Genomic DNA, 17,689 nt, shown 5'->3' on the forward strand with positions numbered 1-17,689 from the left:
AACTGGCAATTCTCATTGGAGTATACAGTAATGGCTGATAAGGAGGCAAATAAACGCCACCTTTGACGTTTTCACTTTTTAATTCAAACTCTTTGCCCTTTTCGTGGCACTTCACAGCTATGCAATATTTATCATTCTGACAAACGATAAAAGACAAACCCACGCGGCAGACGATAAGCCACGCCCCCTACAGGTGATTCTCTTTAAAACCGCCGCGAGCTCTCCACAGCTGAGTGGGCGTGGTGACTCGCTCACAGTCAGCCCATTGTTTACCGTCATGCAGCTAAAACGTTATACTGTCTTCAGACTGTAATGTGACTCCTGTTTGGGTCCACCTCATTATTTTTGGTCCAATCGGTTTGTCTCCTTCATTTGCTCGGCGAGGATGGAAAAGGAAGTGAAGGGCTGAGCTGGGAAAGTTCAACAACTGGTTCGTGTTGTTTTGTTTTTGTTTTTGTTTTATTGACTTATTGTCTGACTGCACGGCTTACGCAGGCTCTTTTCGCTCTGTTTTGTGTCTATGTTGCCCCGCATTCCGTTGGATGTCATGTAAAGGTCGCTGCGAAAGCAGGTTGCGGATTTAAAAGAAGAAAAGGTGACGTTGTATACAGTTTAAAAAGCTGTTTCCTTTTTGTTTTCATTAGCAGAAAGTTGCAACGTGACATCATCAGTCAGCTAGACTGTTGGCCTCTACGTCACGCTCCTCACGAAACTTTCACAGGCAGTTTCTGTTTCTAGTTTTAAATGTAATAAGTCTGAGTGCATGTAAATGTGTCTGTCATGAACAGGAAGCCGGAAGGACAAACTGTATTTGCTGTAGTGATTTATTTTGAGCCCATCGTGCCAGGCTTACAGCTCTAGGCAGGTAGAAAAAAAAATGGCAAAAACGCCACTGGAGTATTGAGTTACCTCCGTTTTAATATTTTAAAATGTTATCAGACAAAAAGGTACAGCTATATGCAAATCCTGATATTTTAAAACCTAAAATGGAAAACGAAAAATGTCAATGAATGGCAAAATAACACATTTCAAGCACAAGAAACAAACTTCTAAATCAATTTCCTTTAACTACAATATCTATCTACTCATTTGAGCAAACTGTAGGTGTCTGTACCTGCTGTATTTTTCCATAACATGTTTGCTCTTGATTCAGTGAAGTAACTTACAGCAGGTAGATTAGCCCGACAGTTTACTTTCTTCAAATAAGTCAAGTGATACCTCCTGCTAACATTATTCAAGTAAGAGTAAAATCTACACCTAAAAGTAAAATGTTCAAGTAAATGTAACTGGTTACTACTCACCTCTGCTTACAGCACCATGAACATGTTCAGAAGAGACAAGGGGTCACCTGCCCAGACTCCTGTGGTTCCTCCAAGACCCACCAAAGAGGTCAGAAAATGCAGGGCAATAACTTATGTGCTTGTTCTTGCATGAAACAATCGGGCGTAACATTATGACTACTACGTAATGGTGCCAGGAAGGGCTGCAAAGATCCCGGAAGGTGTGGTGTGGTATTTGACCTCGGTTAGCAGATCCTTTTAAGCTGATGTTGCATGATCAACAAAACCCTTCTATTTTCTTTTTTTACTTTAAATTTTATGTTGTGTTCTTTCATTCATGTGCCATTCTACATTTATTCTCAGATTTGTGATTCTTTCCATGAAGGGTATAACTGGTTGATTGGATAGCAGCATCTGAATTTCCTACCCGAACTTTCCTTAAATCATCCATCATATGGTTTCTGATTTCTTGCTTACACCCCATAGTGCATCCTGGTACTTTGTGTTCCCTAGCAACACACATGAACCTCACCATCCACATGCCCTAAAGCAAATGTGGGTCATCAGATCAGGCTACTTTTATCTGTTGCCCATTGTTGGCACCGTTGGAGAGGAGAGGAAGGTTTAGCATAGGTACCCTGACTTGTCTGTAAAGTATTGTGACACCTTTTTATCAAACCCAGGATTAGCTTCTCACCATATGACTTGTAACAATAACTTCCTGACGAAGCCTGACAGGCTTTTTATGCATTACTAGGAGCTGGACAACCCCGTCAAACACGGCCTCAAAACGGAGGATCCTGAATCAAATGCAGCCCTAAAGGTAAATGTTCAAACTTGATTGTAAATATGATATCAGTGAACTTACAACCCTTATTTCTTCTAGGAAAACACAAATGATCTTGACCCAAAGACAAACGTGCGATATCATTCATCTGTTAGCCTCTAATTGAGGATCGGTAAGCTCTGTTTGCTTTAATTCATGAAGGTTTTGTTGTGTTTCCTTTGGGAGCAGCAGAAGGCAGGAGTGATGGGGGTTGTGCAGAAGGTCAGTCCCTTCAAGTCATCGCTACAGGTAGAAAAACAAAGGTTTCATTTAATGAGTAACCAATAGCTCTCTGGCTTGCATAACTTTGACTTGTTTCTTCTACTTAGGCGACCTCTTCGTCTTTGAATGTCAGCCAAACTTCTTCCTCTGAATCGTCAGAACAGGCAACAGACTCCACACAGGTAAGTGAGGATTGTTTTGTTTGTCTCGCTGAATGGCAGGAGGATCTATGTTCCTCATGAACGCAGGCTACTAACTCGGTCAGGTTCATTTCAATTCAAATCAATATCAGAAAACTGGAGATCTTATCATTGTGTCACCAATAAGCCTCTTCTAATTGAACCTTTTCAGAAATGGGTGACTAAAAAATAAATAGGATTTGCACTAACTAGGTATCTTTTGGAAGAATGTCTCGACTCCAACTTCCTTGAGATGGAACAATACTGTCATAAGACTGGCATAAAGAAAAGGCACAAAACGGATGAAAAAATCCTAACCTGTAAAATAATATACTGACTTGTGATTTAGTGAAATGGCATGGATGCAATTTTTAATTTACAAATAGGTGGATCCTGGAAAATATTGAACTTATACTTTAACAAACTGCCAGCTCTATTTTTTTGTTGTTGTTCATTTATTTTCATTCTATTTTCATTTAGCAATGTGGATATATCATTTCAATAGTTGGGGTGTCATTTTACTTATTTTCTTAATTAAAGAAATTGAGCACTAGGGGTGGACAACATGAACTTAAATGTGTTAACACAATATTATGAGGGATTTATTGTGATAATAATGTGCAACATTGCAACCAATAACTGCTTTGCAGGCAGGGATGAAATTGACTTTCATCCCTGTATCTCAGCCTATGGTAGTTCCTTGTTGCCAAGATTTGAATGGTTGCACAGTCCTGGTGGATGACCCATTTACCTTTTTTATATTTATATATATATATATATATATATATATATATATATGTGTGTGTGTGTGTATTTTGTTTTTCTCAAAGCAATCCATTTTTATGTAAAACACAATGGCACACACAGTATATCCTGCACTGTCTTGGTTTTTGAAAAATGTGTATTTAAATTCCATGTTTATAAAAAAAAAACAATGACAAGGCAGATTGTTACTTGCTTCATAATTTTAAGACTTCAAGGTTTCCTAGTTTAAAATATATTTGACCTTTCTAAATAGACGTCACCTGTCCTCAGTTTTCTAGTTGAGAACAAAAATGTATGCGCCAGAGGTTAAGTGTTATACAACACAGCTTGTTGGGCCAATCAGAACAGCTTTGTGTGTGAAGTTTCATGGTAGATGGGGAAATGCCCATGTCACTTCTGTTCCAGAACCCTGGGATGCTAAAAGGAGTCGTGCAGAAAGTGAACCCGTTCAAGTCCACCTCCCAGGTAACTACAGTCCTGTCTTTCTGATCTGTGTCAGACAGCAAAGTTTCCACTGAGCTTGCTCTCTCACACAGGGGCCTAAAACTCCACCCTCAGGCTCACTTGAAAAAGAAAGGAGCCCAGACTCATCTCAGGTAGGGAAGTTACTGAAACTTAACCCAAAGTCCTTTGTTTCAGGTCTTTGTTTCTTTTCCCACATCCTATTTCCCACATCCTATTTAGAATCACACCCATTTCTAACTCTGGCTGGGAGCTATAGCTTTTCTTTTGTTCCTTTTGAACAGCTTTATTTCTTTCAAAAGAGATGTTATGCCCTATTTGTTCCTCCTGCATATTAACCAGTGAGACGTTTGGGAGCTTACTTTTCCTTAAACAGTCTGGTCCAAATAAGACTAAAGGTCTAACTCAATAAACATATAGTTCACCCTTCTTGTAAAACCAAATGTCAATGTTGGTTTTTAATAATGTTTTGTTAAATAGTGCTTTTATTGGATAAAATTCGCTGTTGGAGCCAAACAACTTCCGCCTTCTTTGTATTTGACTGGGAGACGTCACAGTAGATATGAGTCTACAGAGTGGAGTCCACCATGCAAAGTACAATTATTTGTGATTTTAAAACTCTGTTTTATAGCAAGTTGTGTCCTATTCTCAATAACTAAGGTTTAATACAATGCCTGCCCACCCTCTGCTTCAACTCTTCTGGGAAAGTTTAAGGTTGAGTTTCATTAGTATTCTGACTCTTTCTTTCAGAATCAGATATGTGTGATCAGACACTGATGCTGGATGAGAAAGACTGCCTTGCATTATCAGCTCCAATTCATCCGGAAAGGTGTTCTATTGGATTGAGATCTGGGCTGTATAGGGGTCAGTCAGGTTCTTCCACACCAGACTCACTCATCCATGTCTTCGTAAACATGGCGTTGTGAACTGGATTCCAGTCACGTAGGAACAGAGTCTCTAGCCTCAAGCTGTTCTGAAAAAATGAATTGTTTAAAGAGACAGGTGCATGTTACCGTGTGTCTTACATGTTTGGCACTGCAAATGTTGAAGAAGGTGCTGTTGTCGAAGGAGGTCAACATTAACCTTCTCGGGCTACATGCAAAACGTTGTGTGTGTTGAAAAACCAAACTAGTAATGCACATCACCCTGTTTTGCAGGGTAGTCTGTGTTCACCTTGTTTACCCTGTAAACTAAGTGGAAATATCTGGCTGTAGAGATGTATTTGATAAACAGACAGGAAGGCTCTTCAGTGTCTGAGTAAAACCTGTTAGAGGCCTAAAAAAACTTGACTAGGGACGAGGTCCACTTTCTAGGACGACCATAAACGGCTCAGCAGATATCTCCCATCCCTCCACTCTCACTGAGAAAACCATCGATAATTTGTATTTTGTGCTTATAAAGTTGCAAAATGTAGAACGATTCAAGAGATAAAACCAGTTTTAGAAGTCATCGTTAAAGGCCAAAATTAAAAACGAATGCCTACTGAGTCGGTGAATAAGTCTTACCATGATCACACTGCGTGGTTTCACTGAAATGTGCAACTTCCAGTTATTAAATTTCTTGGAATTCATTTGAGGTTACTGATAAATTAAACTAAATGTAAAGGCGGATGGGCGACTAATTCTGCCCCAGGTTGCATGGCTCTGCCTAAATTATTGGCAAATCAAAGCAGCTGACTGAGACATTTTGAAACTTGATGTTGCCTAAACAAAGTGCTGATTGTGTCGAGCTAATAAAATATCTCCAACAGATGCTGCTTTCTTGATGATGAGATTCCTGGAAGATGTTGGCTAGTTTGTCTTTGGCTGCTCTGTTTGTGTTGCAGAGCCCTGGTATGTTCAAAGGAGCCATACAGAAAGTGAATCCCTTCAAGGCTTCAGCACAGGTATTGACTAGTTCAGTTTGTTTGCATCCTGGAAAGATGTTCATGTTTCTACTCTTTCTAGATACACTTGTACCTTGTCTGATAACTTCTAAATTGAACTTGTCTATCATTTTGTCATTCAGTGTTTTGTTTTCGCCCCCTTTTATTCACAAACCTGCAGCCCATTAGTGTAGGTGCTCCTCAGGGCTGTTCCATTTATTTCACTTTCTTTATGAGTAACTCTTGAGAAGCAGTACGAAGGATATTGGTAGCATAGTATGTTTGTGTTCACTTAGTCTTATTTTGAAATGTTCATGTTGACGTCCTGTGCTCCTGTTTACAACAGAGTTTATAGGTTTTAGACTTAATGTTTTGACTTGTATTAAAACGGTTTTATTCTGCCAGGCTGTTCTCTACAGTCTACCTAGGTAGGGGATGTCGGTTTGCATCTGTGAGGTGCATTGGCAACCTGTCGGATGAAGTGAAATCTAAACTGGCTCATAAGGTTTATATAGCCATGGAAGTGAGTGGTGTGTGTGTGTGTGTGTGTGTGTGTGTGTGTGTGTGTGTGTGTGTGTGTGTGTGTGCGCGCGTGTGTGTAAACTGAAAGTAGGAATTCTTACAAAATTTCTTTCAGCCACTTATTTAGTGATTTATGGAGTTCACAATTCCTACCTGAGCTGTAAACCTCTCTAGTTGGTTACAGTGGACTGTATTTGGTGGAATCGCAGTAAAGAGGGCTGAACTTTTTTTTTTTTTTTTGTGAAACCATGAATCCCTTTCCTAAAATTTCACATCTATGCAGTGCTTTGTGCTGACCTATCACCTAAACCCAATAAAATCTATTAAACTGTGTCTTTTCCACATCACAAATGTGGACAAAGTTCAGTGGTGAAAACACTTTTGCTAGCGTAACAGCTAGAAATTTCTCATCTTGACTGAAACCAAGATTTCTGTGAGGCATTTGCACTAAAGTACCTAATTTCTTTTCTCATTTGTGTTTAAAGCCCAAAAGCGATGCTCAAGGTGACCCTGCAAACACACAGGAGTCTGACAGACACCTTCAAGACAAACGGGTAAGCTGCATTCTCTCCCGTCTTTTCCAGATAACCCGTTTGTGCTGAGGTTCGATCCTAATCTGGTTCTAATGCTTCATCACTTAGAATCCAGGCGTGATGTCAAGCATGTTTCAGAAAGTCAACCCATTCAAATCCTCCCAGCCTAAGGTATTTTTTTTAAAAGTCCTGATATGTAGTGTCTGGCTGTCTAGGAAACCCAGGGGGACATTTGGAAACTTGTTTACACACAATTTCTCCACATGCTTTGTTTGCTTTTCTCTGGCTTTCATTTCAGCCCCTTCAGGACACTCGGTCTCTACGCAGTGACAACTCCTCTTCCTCTGGAAGTCTAACGGACAACAATGTGCCAGAGAAGCAGGTTGGTGCAAAGAACTAAGGTTTATTTAGATCTGCACCTTAAATACACATATTTCCTGGCATAAAAGTGACGCAAACGGGCTGAACTAGAGGGTTAGACAAAACTCTAAAATGGCAAATCTTCTCTATAAAAGTTCATTGGGAGAAAACTTCTGTTCTGATTTACATAGAGCGTCACACTATTGGTGTAATACTTGTAGTTACCACAAGATGGCGGACAATGTAATGATTTCAAACTACGACTTGTTGAAACTGCCTGGATGTATTTACAGGTGCAAATCAATGAACTGAAATATAATTGAAAATTTCAGTCATTCAACTTTAAATGTGGACCTCATCATTTAGACATTAAGTGTTTGTTTCTGTTAATCTTGATTATTATGGCTTACAGTTAATGAAAACCCAAAATTCAGATATTCAGGAAGTTTCAATAATACAGAAAACTAATAAAAACCTAAAACAATGAAATGAAGATGCTCTGTTGTTTGATTAGATTTAAGCCATAATCATAACAATATAGGAATAAATACTTAAAAAGTCCCTATGTAATCACACCATATAAGTTTAATTTATTTGAATTTTGTTATTAAGAATACTCTACTGGGTGTGCTGTGATGGCGCAGGGGTTAAGCACAGTCCACATATGGAGGCCTCAGTCCTCGACGTGGCCGTCGCAGGTTCGATTCCCAGCCTGGCGACCTTTGCTGCATGTCTTCCACTTCTCTCATTACCCACTTTCCTGTCAACTAACTATCAAATAAAGGCCAGTAGAGCCGATAAAACCTTTTAAAAAGAATATTCTACCTTGTGCTTTTATAACATATTAATGTGTATCTGTAACCTGGTGACTATAGTCGAGGCATATTAGGGGGAAACTAATAAGTTGGGTTTCGACTTTGACGAGTATTATCAGTGTCATTCTTGGCATAACCACTAGGTGGTGCCAAAGGACGTGATTTTAAAACTTGGGAGAAGATCTGTTTCTTTTATGCAGTATCTTTTTATGTTTTTATTGTAGAATCCCGGGATGTTTAAAGGGATGATGCAGGAAGTAAACCCCTTCAAGTCACGCACACAGGTAAAGATTTAATCAACTTCACATCAGAAGAACCCGTTTTCACAAGCTATAAACCTGACATTTTTAACCTTATTGAACTTTTCACTGACTTGTTGATACAGGTAACATATGACTCTTGTGAGAATGACTCATCTGTTCCTTCTAATGTGACTGAGGTAAGTATAGCGGAGAAAGCAACAAATAACATTTAACTTAGTATAAAAGGTTCAGCAGTCATGAGCTGTTTTGTTATGACCTCATGAAGCTCTTTAACGCATTAAGTTTTCTTTGTGTGTCATTGTTGGAAAGTTGAATCCACGTACAGGTGCACCTCAAAGAATTTGTCTGTCGTCAAAGTTCAGTATTTTTTATTGTTGCTTCATAAAGTGAAGCTGGTGTATAGAGTTATTAAACATGGTGTAAAAATGTAAAGCCTTTTTTTTTTTTTTATAATTTTGATTATGGTGTGAAGTTAATGAAAATCAGGAATTATTAATCAAATTTAAATTTCCCAGAAAAGTTTCAATAAAAAAAAGCTTTAAACAGAAATATTAAGCCTCTAAAAAGGTGATTTTTGTGCACTTAATACGTGATTAAGGGCTCCTTTTGCAATAAATTACTTTATCAATGTGGCGTTGCATTAAGGCAATCAGCCTGTGGCGATGCTGAGATGGAATAAAGGCCAAAGGTGCTTTGATAGGTCATCTTCATTTTTGGTCTGGTGTTTCTCATCGTCTTCTGAAGGCCAGGTCACATTGTGTGCCAATTCAGAACAGTTATTGGATCTGCTTTTGACACCTTTGGCAGTCTGGACGGGTGCCAATTCCTGCTGGAAAGCTAAGATTTTACAGCATGAGGAAACACAAAAAGGCTTTAAAACTTCCTGGGAGACGGCTGTGTTTGCTGTACATTTCAGAAAACCCAGTGAACCAACACCAGCAGATACTATCACTGACTGTGGAAACTTCACACTGGACCTCAAGCAAAGTGGATTTTCCATAACTCTTCACTCTTCCTCTCAGCTTTGTGATAATGTTTACCAAACAAAATAGAAACTTTAAGTTCATCTGAATAGATAACTTTGAATGATTGAGCAACAGTAGTTTTTTTTTTTTCTTTCTCCTCAGCCCAAGTAAGACACCAGTAGCCCTGCTCGACTGATGCGGTGACCGCATCCTCAGTCCACTCCTTCTGAAGTTGCCCCAGATTCTTGATTACTAATGCTTGTTCACATTTCTGACCATAAGTCTCACTTCCATTCAACGCTCGGTGAATGTTTGGATCTTGCAGATTGAATGCGCCCCTCTTTTGCCATGTCTGTTTGTGACTTACCTTCCTTTGTGGAGGGCGTCTATGGCTGTCTTCAGGACATCTGTCCAGTCAGCAGTCTTCCCGTTTATCATGTACCCCATAATATGACCATAACATTGACTCATTCACTGCAAAAACACAAAATCTTACTGAGTATTTTTGGTCTAGTTTCTAGTGAAATATCTTATCACACTTGAAATGAGACAAAACTAACTTGCTAGTAACTTTTCAGCAAGATATAGGAACTTGTTTTAAGTCATTGATTCCTTAGTATTGATGGTAAAGTACTAGCTATAAGTGAAATAATCTGCCAGTGGAACTAGTACTTTTTCATCAATATGAAGAATTGTTGACTTAATAAAAGCTTCTATATCCTGCTGAAAAGTCACTTAGTAGTTAATGGTGTCTCATTTTGAGTAGACTAAGATATTTGCACTTGAAACTAAATCATTAATACTTTACCTTTTGGTGGCTTTGAAATTGGCTATTATATGAGACACCAAATTTTGGATTTCCATCATCCTGTAAGCTATAATAAAGGCTTTAAATATTTCACTAAACATATTGAATCCAGATGCAACACATATTTGCTTTCTGAAAGGAGAGAGCTGACTTTTTTTGAGCTGTACCTGTATACCAAAAATGGCTTTCATTTACTACATTAGAATCCCCTCCATCGATATTGTGTGTAGTTTGTTCTGTTTAACTAATGGAGCTGATGTTGACTCAGTATTTCACTCTGACTCATCAGGTCGAGCGAGCTGTACACAGTGAGAACTCCAGCAGCTCTGAAAGTCTGGACGACAGCGCTATAGAGAGACATGTAAGTTATGACGTACATGTTCGTTATAGTGGGTGACTTGTCATCCGTCATAGATTCAGATGTAAAAATAGAAGTCTGATGTCTCGCTACAACAATGCTAAGCATGTGACTGGGTAAAAATCACATGGTGGTGGTGTTGACTTACTGGAAGCAATGTTATTTGATAGTGGTGTATTTTTTTTTTTTTTTTATCAGTTTTTGACAAGAGTGTGTAGATATCTCCTCAGTCTTTTGGGGAAAATAGTTTCCCTTTGATAGAATGTTCATTCCCTCAGGTAACTCAATGATGCCTTTGCCTGAGTTGATTTATATCGGGTGTTTTTGACTCGAGGTCTAGAGTTGAAGGTCCCTTATTTAGAGAATACAATAAAATCAATTACAAAAAAAAATCATTGTATATATACTTATTTTAAATTGACCCGAGTTACAAACTAATCCATTGCCCTCTCCAGACTATTTGGTACACAGACGCCGACACCACGCCTGAGGTGGGAAACCAGCCAACAGAGATCTCAAGGAAAAAGACTGAGGTTGGTCACCATAAACATCACCCAATCTTTATGAAAACCCCAGTTTTTGTAATGGTGGTATTTGTTTTTTTTTTCCTACCATGTCGTTCTCTTTAGATTATCTGGAAAAACATCTTAACACTGGGAATAATAATAATAGGATATGTTTCATGTCATTTCAAGATTAACACAGCAGTGGGGACTGTTTGGATTTTGTCAAGCTGAATCTTCACTGCCATTATTAACACTCACTGGACGCACCGCAGCACAGGACCTAGTTGTGAAAGTAACATTTGAATGTGTCTTTGTCTTTCAGACTTTCATTATCAAAAGAATTCTTCCCAAATCGTTTTTTGGGTCTGGATCCAAGGTAAAGTTGATGTGTATAAATTTCTGGCCACCTTAGCAACATTTTAGAAACTTTAAACAAACAAATCAACATTGAAGTTGGGAAACAAATCTTCCAGTGGAACTAGTATTTTTTCTTTAAGAAATAATTTATTTAAAACAAGCTGCTATATCTTACTGAAAAGTTACTTGGAAGTTGGAAAAAAAGACAACAAAACATATTTGCACTAGAAACTTGACCAAAATGACTTGATAAGATTTTATTTTTGCAGTACGCAATATTCTGGGTTTCCTTTAAATAGAAACTTTTTAAACTACTTTGATTACTAAAACGTACTGTACTGTTTTTTTTTTTTTTTTGTAAATTGCCACAAAAAGACATGTAAATAAACAAAAGTCAACTGAATTCTAAATGCATAAATAAGGAGAAAACTTTCTGGAATAAAGACTCTCCAAGATCAGATTAGGACAGGAAAGTAGATCAATACGTTTACATTTAGGTTGCTATTAACAGGGCGAACCCTGCAATCATCTGATAAGAGCTGACATGATAACATAACATGAGTTCACTATAGAGGCAATTTTACTAAGATATGTCATTTCTGAATTTGACATTTGAATCTTTTTGATGCCGTCTGTGATTTTTATTTTATTTTAATTTTTTTAAGTTAACTAAAATACGTTATCCTTGCTGTAGGAGGACATCGAGGTTCAAACACTACAGCTGGCTGAAGTACCAGTACCTGGTGAAGGAACACAACTGGACCCTCTGGATGTACGCCTGTTTCTTTTGATCTACGCTTAATGAATTATATTTGAGTAGCCAGACGCATCCTGAAAAACAAAAACAAAAAAATGTATTTGCAGGATGAGGAAGGCCTCCTCTCATGGTGGAAAACTGCTGAAGGTAACTTTGCTCTCAGTAGTTTTTGTTCACTGCAGCTGAAACTTTATAAAGGTAACTTTTTTTTTGTCTTCTCTGACTCCAAGGATGGGATGAGTGGAATGAAGCGAACCAGAATGATGATGCTGAAGAGTATGTAAAACAAATGAGCATGTTGGATTTTTCTTTGAGCTTATGATTTAAAATGAAGAGCAAGAAATTGCTAATTTAAGACGATACTTGTTTGAACTGCGATTTAAATTTTCTCATTGTATGGTTTCTTCTATAGCTGTGTCTATTGCTTTATTTTTCTAATCATCTCCATTGATGATCATACATTTCAAATTAGGCATCTGTTTATATGGAGAGTCCCAATCCAGTGTGTGTGTGTGTCAGAGCTGTATTTAGTACCTTTGCTTGGAACATAATGACACTTAATTTCATTTGATGCATGTGAAAGGGGACAGTTTAATTAAACACATGACAATTCATGAGCTATAAAATGTCAGCTAGCCAAAAGGCTATTTGTAGTCTCATGGCCAGGTAAAAAAAAATACAAGAATGAATAAGATGCTGTAAATAGTTGAGATTAGACTTAAAAAAACCAACAACCTAACCCTCTACGAAGGTAAGGACACATAACTCCAGACAATATGATACGAATAAACAGTACAGCACAACATCATGTTGACCAGTGTTTCTCTCCCACAATGAGAAACACCTTATAGTGACTAATGGTCACTATAAAGATGGGAAACCACTAAAAACTTTGAAGTATTACATTATTTTGATTAAACAAATCCACAGAATGCTGTGGCAAAGCTGATTCTTGGCATCCATTAGCATATCCTTAAATTCAACCATACAAAACTTAAGAAATAGTCATAATATGCATATTTGTAGTTGCCATTTTTTTAACCTTTTTTTTCGTTCTGTTGTGTTGATTAGAGTGGTGGAACAAGCCGCCGACCGAGTCTTCATGGCCGCGCGCCTTTTCGTTCGCTTTTTCAACCAGCGCGGCGCCTCCCTCCAGCAGCGAATCCTGGAGCTCCTCTCCTTGGCCGACTTGGCAGACAACTTCCACAAGAAGACGGTGACGGCCAGCGTGGGCGGCGGGGTGGCCAGCGTCGCCGGGTCAGTCACCACCATCACCGGGCTCATTCTGGCGCCCTTCACGGCGGGGACGTCGCTCATCGTCACAGCGGTGGGCATCGGCATCGCCACGGCGGGCGGCGTGACGTCTGCCTCGGCCAACATCACGGACACGTTGCATTCAAAGACCGACCGCAAGAAGGTGGAGAAGATGATCCAAGACTACCAGGATGAAATTAAGGACATCAAGGACTGCTTGGAGTTCTTACAGGTCAGAATGTGCACACATTCTAGACGTTGGAGTAGATTAGAATGAGTATTGGGGCCATCCTGGATAAAGAGTAAATTCCCACCCAAAAAAATACTCAAGATTTTCTAGAAAAAAACTCGGAACATTTCCAAAAGCTGAAAATGTTAAACTTTTTTAAATTAAGAACTTTTTTTTTTAAGTCAAAAATGTTCAACTTTTGAAACTCAGACATTTCCAAGTTTTTCCTAGAATTTCTTCTTTTTTTTTGGCAGAAATTAAAAAACATTTTTCTTGTTTTAAAAGTTGATCATTTTTAACTTTTGAAAAATGTTCTTAATTAAAACAGTTCACTTTCATCTTGTGTTCTGAGTTTTTTTTCTAGAAAATTTGAGATCTCTACATTCAAGGTTTTTTTTTGGCGTAAATGTACTTTATTTTGACACACAGTTGCCCAAGTACATTAGTTTTTATTTTTGTGTGATTTCTTGGTGTCGGTTGTTTAGAAATGTGTGTCAGATGCTGATTCCTTAAAGCTTAACTTGCCATCTTCTTAGGAAGGGATGGAGACGCTCGAGGAGTGGAACTTCGAGAAGTACGCCGAGAGCATCTCAAAGAAGCACCTGAACCAGAACGTCAAACATGTAATGAAGGAGGGCGGTCGGGCTGGGAAGGCTTTGGTCATCAACACAGAGAGCCTGATCAGCACCGTCCAGGTTCTGAACGTCGCCGGCGGCGCTGCTAAAGCCGCGCAGGTGATGAGCGTCACCACAGGGGTCATGTCGGGCCTCTTCCTGGCCCTGGACGTGTTCTTCCTGGCGAAGGATTCCATGGAGCTGAAAAAGGGCGCCAAGACCGAGTTCGCCGCTAAGATCCGAGAGGTGTGCAAGGACCTGCAGGACGGGTTGCTGGAGCTAAACCGAATCAAAGAAGAGCTGCAAAAAACTATGGATGGGATAGAGGTGGAGGTTGAGGAGGAGGATGAGGAGATGTTGAAGTCTGACCTGAAGAAGTTTATTGAACTTGAAGATTGAGGGGTGGTGGCTGCGTATTTAAAATGAAGCATCCCAGTTTTAAGAAGACAGAGAAACTAAAATGGTTTTGGTAGTTTTTTTTTTTCCTGTCGTTACTGATAAGATGTTACTTTTTTCTAAAATATTTTACTAGCTTCTTTTTAAATATACTCGACTAAAATGTTTTATTGTAATTATTCTAAATGTGTGCATTTTCCTCTTTAATCAAAGTGTTTTATTTGTATTTTGTATGTTTATTGACATAACGTGGACAGCTGGAACCAGGAAGTAGAGACACGCGGAGGCCAGTTTTGATCAGAGAATATTCCAGTAAACACTGCATGAACACCGCGTGCTCGCGCCACAATGCCAGCATGAAGGCCTGAAAAAATGTGGAAGGGCCGCCTTATCAAGGCACGTCTGGAGGGAAAAAAAATGTTGTCAGGAACCAAACCTTAACAGATGTTGCCAGCATGAACGGTAAACTGGGAACAATAGAACAAAGGAAGTTAAAATGCAGCCAATGATGACGAGCAATTACAGGCACTGAGATGTTTTGTATCGTAGCCAAAGAAAAGGAATGTTTTTAGTTGCAAAAATGTGGAAAAACAAAGTTTGCGCCCTTGTGCCAATAGCCAGGTGACACTTATCACTCAAAACATCATAAAACGGATCATTTTATAGGGAAAACCCTCACTTAAGTCCAGATGGAAGAGGAGGTGTACACTCAACAACTCCACCCAGTGTGGATGACTGACCTGGTCAAATGACTCTTCACTGTAACAGAGCAGACTTTTCTGGTTGGTGGAAAAGGAGGCTACAACTTGTCAAGTTCAAATGGAAAAGTTTAAAAATCAACACTTTGTTCCACTGAGACTGGCTGAATGTAAGCTGAGGGAAAGAGATGTGATTCTGGACTGTTAGATCTATATGGGCACTGTGAGAATTCAAACTTCTGAAAAAAATTGCACAAAAAAATCTCAGCCTCGATAATCCAGAATGTTGTTTTGTTTTTTTTATAGTTTCCTTCTCATCAAACAGAATTCAGGTATTTCCTTTAAAAGCCACTTTGGGGATTTATTTTTCTCATTCCTGTTACTCTTTCCTGTAGTTGGAGCAGACTGAGTCAGACAGTAAAACTTTGTGTTTATGTCAATCAAATATTCACACCTCAGATTATCCTTCCCAATCTCGGTGCTTACTGCAAATACCTGCAGTTCAGCTACTGTACTTAAAAAAATACAAAATCTGATCTTCGGTGGTGGCTGAGTGAAACCTCAAACTTGTGGTTGTGTTGCGGTTAAACCCCATGTAATAACTCAGAACTAAATCCAGTCTTTTATTAAGGAAACATTATTTTTCCATTTTCCTTCATCTAATCAGACTAAGATTTCAGATCAAGTTTTCATTTGCAGTGGGTTCCACTGAAAGGCTGAAAATCTGCCTTTCAGTGGAATAGAAGACAAGTTATAGTAAAAAGGAATAGAATAGAATTTATTGGAAGTTCCAGTTCCAGAAAAACTCATTTGGTACTTTTTCGGTCATGTGGGTGTGAGTAATGAAAGAATCTGCACTGACCTGTTCAAGGTGTTTACATGGCAAAGTGGACACTTCTTCATGCGAATGGCCTTTCATGTCTTAACTAAAAAATAGGAACCTCTGAACAAACTTTTTTATATAGTTTTAGACTGGTATTAATTCAATCAAATCTGCCTTTTTTTGTGTGTTGGGCACAAATTTCATTAACTTTGGAAGGCGAGTGCCCTGTAATTTAAATTACATTAAATGTGTATCTTTAGATTACTGTCATCACCGGCAATGATGACTACAGTAGGAGTTGCATAAAATACTGAAGAATCCACTTTTAATTTCATATCGTTTATTAGAGACATCATAAAGGAACTTGTTAAAATGAGTTGAATACATCTGCTACAGAGTAAAACATTTATTTAAACTCCAGTGTCATTATTTATCACTGCAAAAACAAAAAGTATTTTTGGTCTACTTTCTAGTACAAATATCTTCGTACACTTGAAATAAGACACAACAAACTTGTATAACGTTCTAAAAGTTACTTGTAAGATTATTTTTAACTAAACAAGTCCTTAATATGTATTTAAATATGTACTACTTCCACTGGCAGATTATTTCACTTATAACAAGACTGTTACAAGTGAAAAAAATCTGCCTGTGAAACTAGTTCTTTTTCATCAGTATCAATTAATTATTCACTTAAAACAAGCTCCTATATCTTGCTGAAAAGTTAATTGTAAGTTAAGTCTTGCCTTACTACAAATGTGCTATAACTAGACCAAAAACACGTGGTAAAATTTTACAATTTAAACAGTGCTTTAAAAAAATGTTCAGATTGTAGTAAGCTGATGAGAGTAAATTGTGGCCCATCAGAATAAAATTTAAAATATAAACACTAGAAGATCTTAGAGTCTAAAACACAAAAGTTTCTGAAAAATTAGATCCTAAAATCTTTAAAATTTCTTCTATTTGAAATGAAAACTGCGACAGCTTACTGTACATTTCTAAAATGGCTTCAAACAAACGGAAACATTTGGCTCTTTTACACATTTATAAGCACAGGGGCAAGACTTCTCTATACCTCAGCCACCTTGTCGGCCTGTGTATGAAAATATCTCAAAAACCTAATGTGAGCTGACTTGTCTTGACAGCAGATGTGAGTCAAACAACTGGGCCTCAACAACAGGACAATGACCCCAGTCACTGCAACAAATACTTTTGGAAAAGTTTTTTTTTTAAATGTGTGAAGAATGAAGTCAATGTTTCGGAATTACCCAAACAATATAAACATCACTCTAATCGAAGTGCCAGGTGCCCTCAAGATAGATGAGAACTGATAAAAGCAACCACCGGGCCAAGAAACGCCCCACGTTGACGTGTGAGGCAGGTAACACGATGAAGAACGAGATATGTCTGCTAAAGCAGGTTGGACTCACTGATTTATGTGATCCACATTGTTTGTCGTCAGCCTCCGACTGCTTTATTCTTTGTGTGTGCTGAAGTGAATAGTTACACTTTCCATTTGCCAAATGTCTTTAGGACAGGGTTGTGTTTTTTACCCACGGCTTTGTCAATAGTACGACCGACAAAGCAGTGCCTCAGCTCTGGACTGAGGGAGAGGACTCCGACTTTTGTGACAACCATGGAGTGATTCTGATGAGTACAATCACAAGTAACAAATGAAGGCAACATTTTGTTCTTTTTAATAACTAGACTGTATTAACAATAGGCCATATAAAGAAATAAATACTGCTTCTTAGAAAGGAAGCATAGTGTCAAACCTGATGCGTACGTAAAACTTCCAGACAAAAGTTTACTGGTTTCTTATGCATTTCAGTT

General features: G+C 38.4%; 1 protein-coding gene across 7 annotated transcripts; it reads left to right on the plus strand.

Annotated features, from left to right (window-relative positions):
* The first annotated feature begins 243 nt into the window (after positions 1–243).
* On the plus strand, positions 244–14,478 carry LOC103480346 (uncharacterized). 7 transcript variants are annotated; one of them, XM_017310271.1, is made up of 23 exons: positions 244–430; positions 556–595; positions 1,314–1,389; positions 2,038–2,103; positions 2,167–2,199; positions 2,296–2,355; positions 2,436–2,510; positions 3,678–3,737; positions 3,809–3,868; positions 5,560–5,619; positions 6,606–6,674; positions 6,762–6,824; positions 6,952–7,035; positions 8,053–8,112; positions 8,214–8,267; positions 10,154–10,225; positions 10,678–10,755; positions 11,051–11,104; positions 11,780–11,857; positions 11,950–11,989; positions 12,073–12,118; positions 12,914–13,328; positions 13,862–14,478. In XM_017310271.1, the coding sequence occupies exons 3-23, from the start codon at positions 1,318–1,320 to the stop codon at positions 14,336–14,338; spliced, it is 2,076 nt and encodes a 691-aa protein (XP_017165760.1). In that variant the 5' UTR covers positions 244–430; positions 556–595; positions 1,314–1,317; the 3' UTR covers positions 14,339–14,478. The 7 variants fall into 7 exon arrangements, with proteins under 7 accessions (XP_017165760.1, XP_017165762.1, XP_008433457.2 ...); XM_017310273.1 differs by having other exon boundaries at positions 6,961–7,035; XM_008435235.2 differs by having other exon boundaries at positions 2,296–2,328.
* Positions 14,479–17,689: the final 3,211 nt, after the last annotated feature.

This window comes from Poecilia reticulata, linkage group LG18 (assembly GCF_000633615.1).
Source record: "Poecilia reticulata strain Guanapo linkage group LG18, Guppy_female_1.0+MT, whole genome shotgun sequence".
Lineage (NCBI taxonomy): Eukaryota > Metazoa > Chordata > Actinopteri > Cyprinodontiformes > Poeciliidae > Poecilia > Poecilia reticulata.

Coding starts and splice junctions, on each gene's coding strand:
- LOC103480346 (XM_017310271.1), top strand. CDS start 1,318: ATGAACATGTTCAGAAGAGACAAGGGGTCACCTGCCCAGACTCCTGTG. Junction 3,738..3,808: donor CGTTCAAGTCCACCTCCCAG/GTAACTACAGTC, acceptor TCTCTCACACAG/GGGCCTAAAACTCCACCCTC. Junction 10,226..10,677: donor ACAGCGCTATAGAGAGACAT/GTAAGTTATGAC, acceptor TGCCCTCTCCAG/ACTATTTGGTACACAGACGC.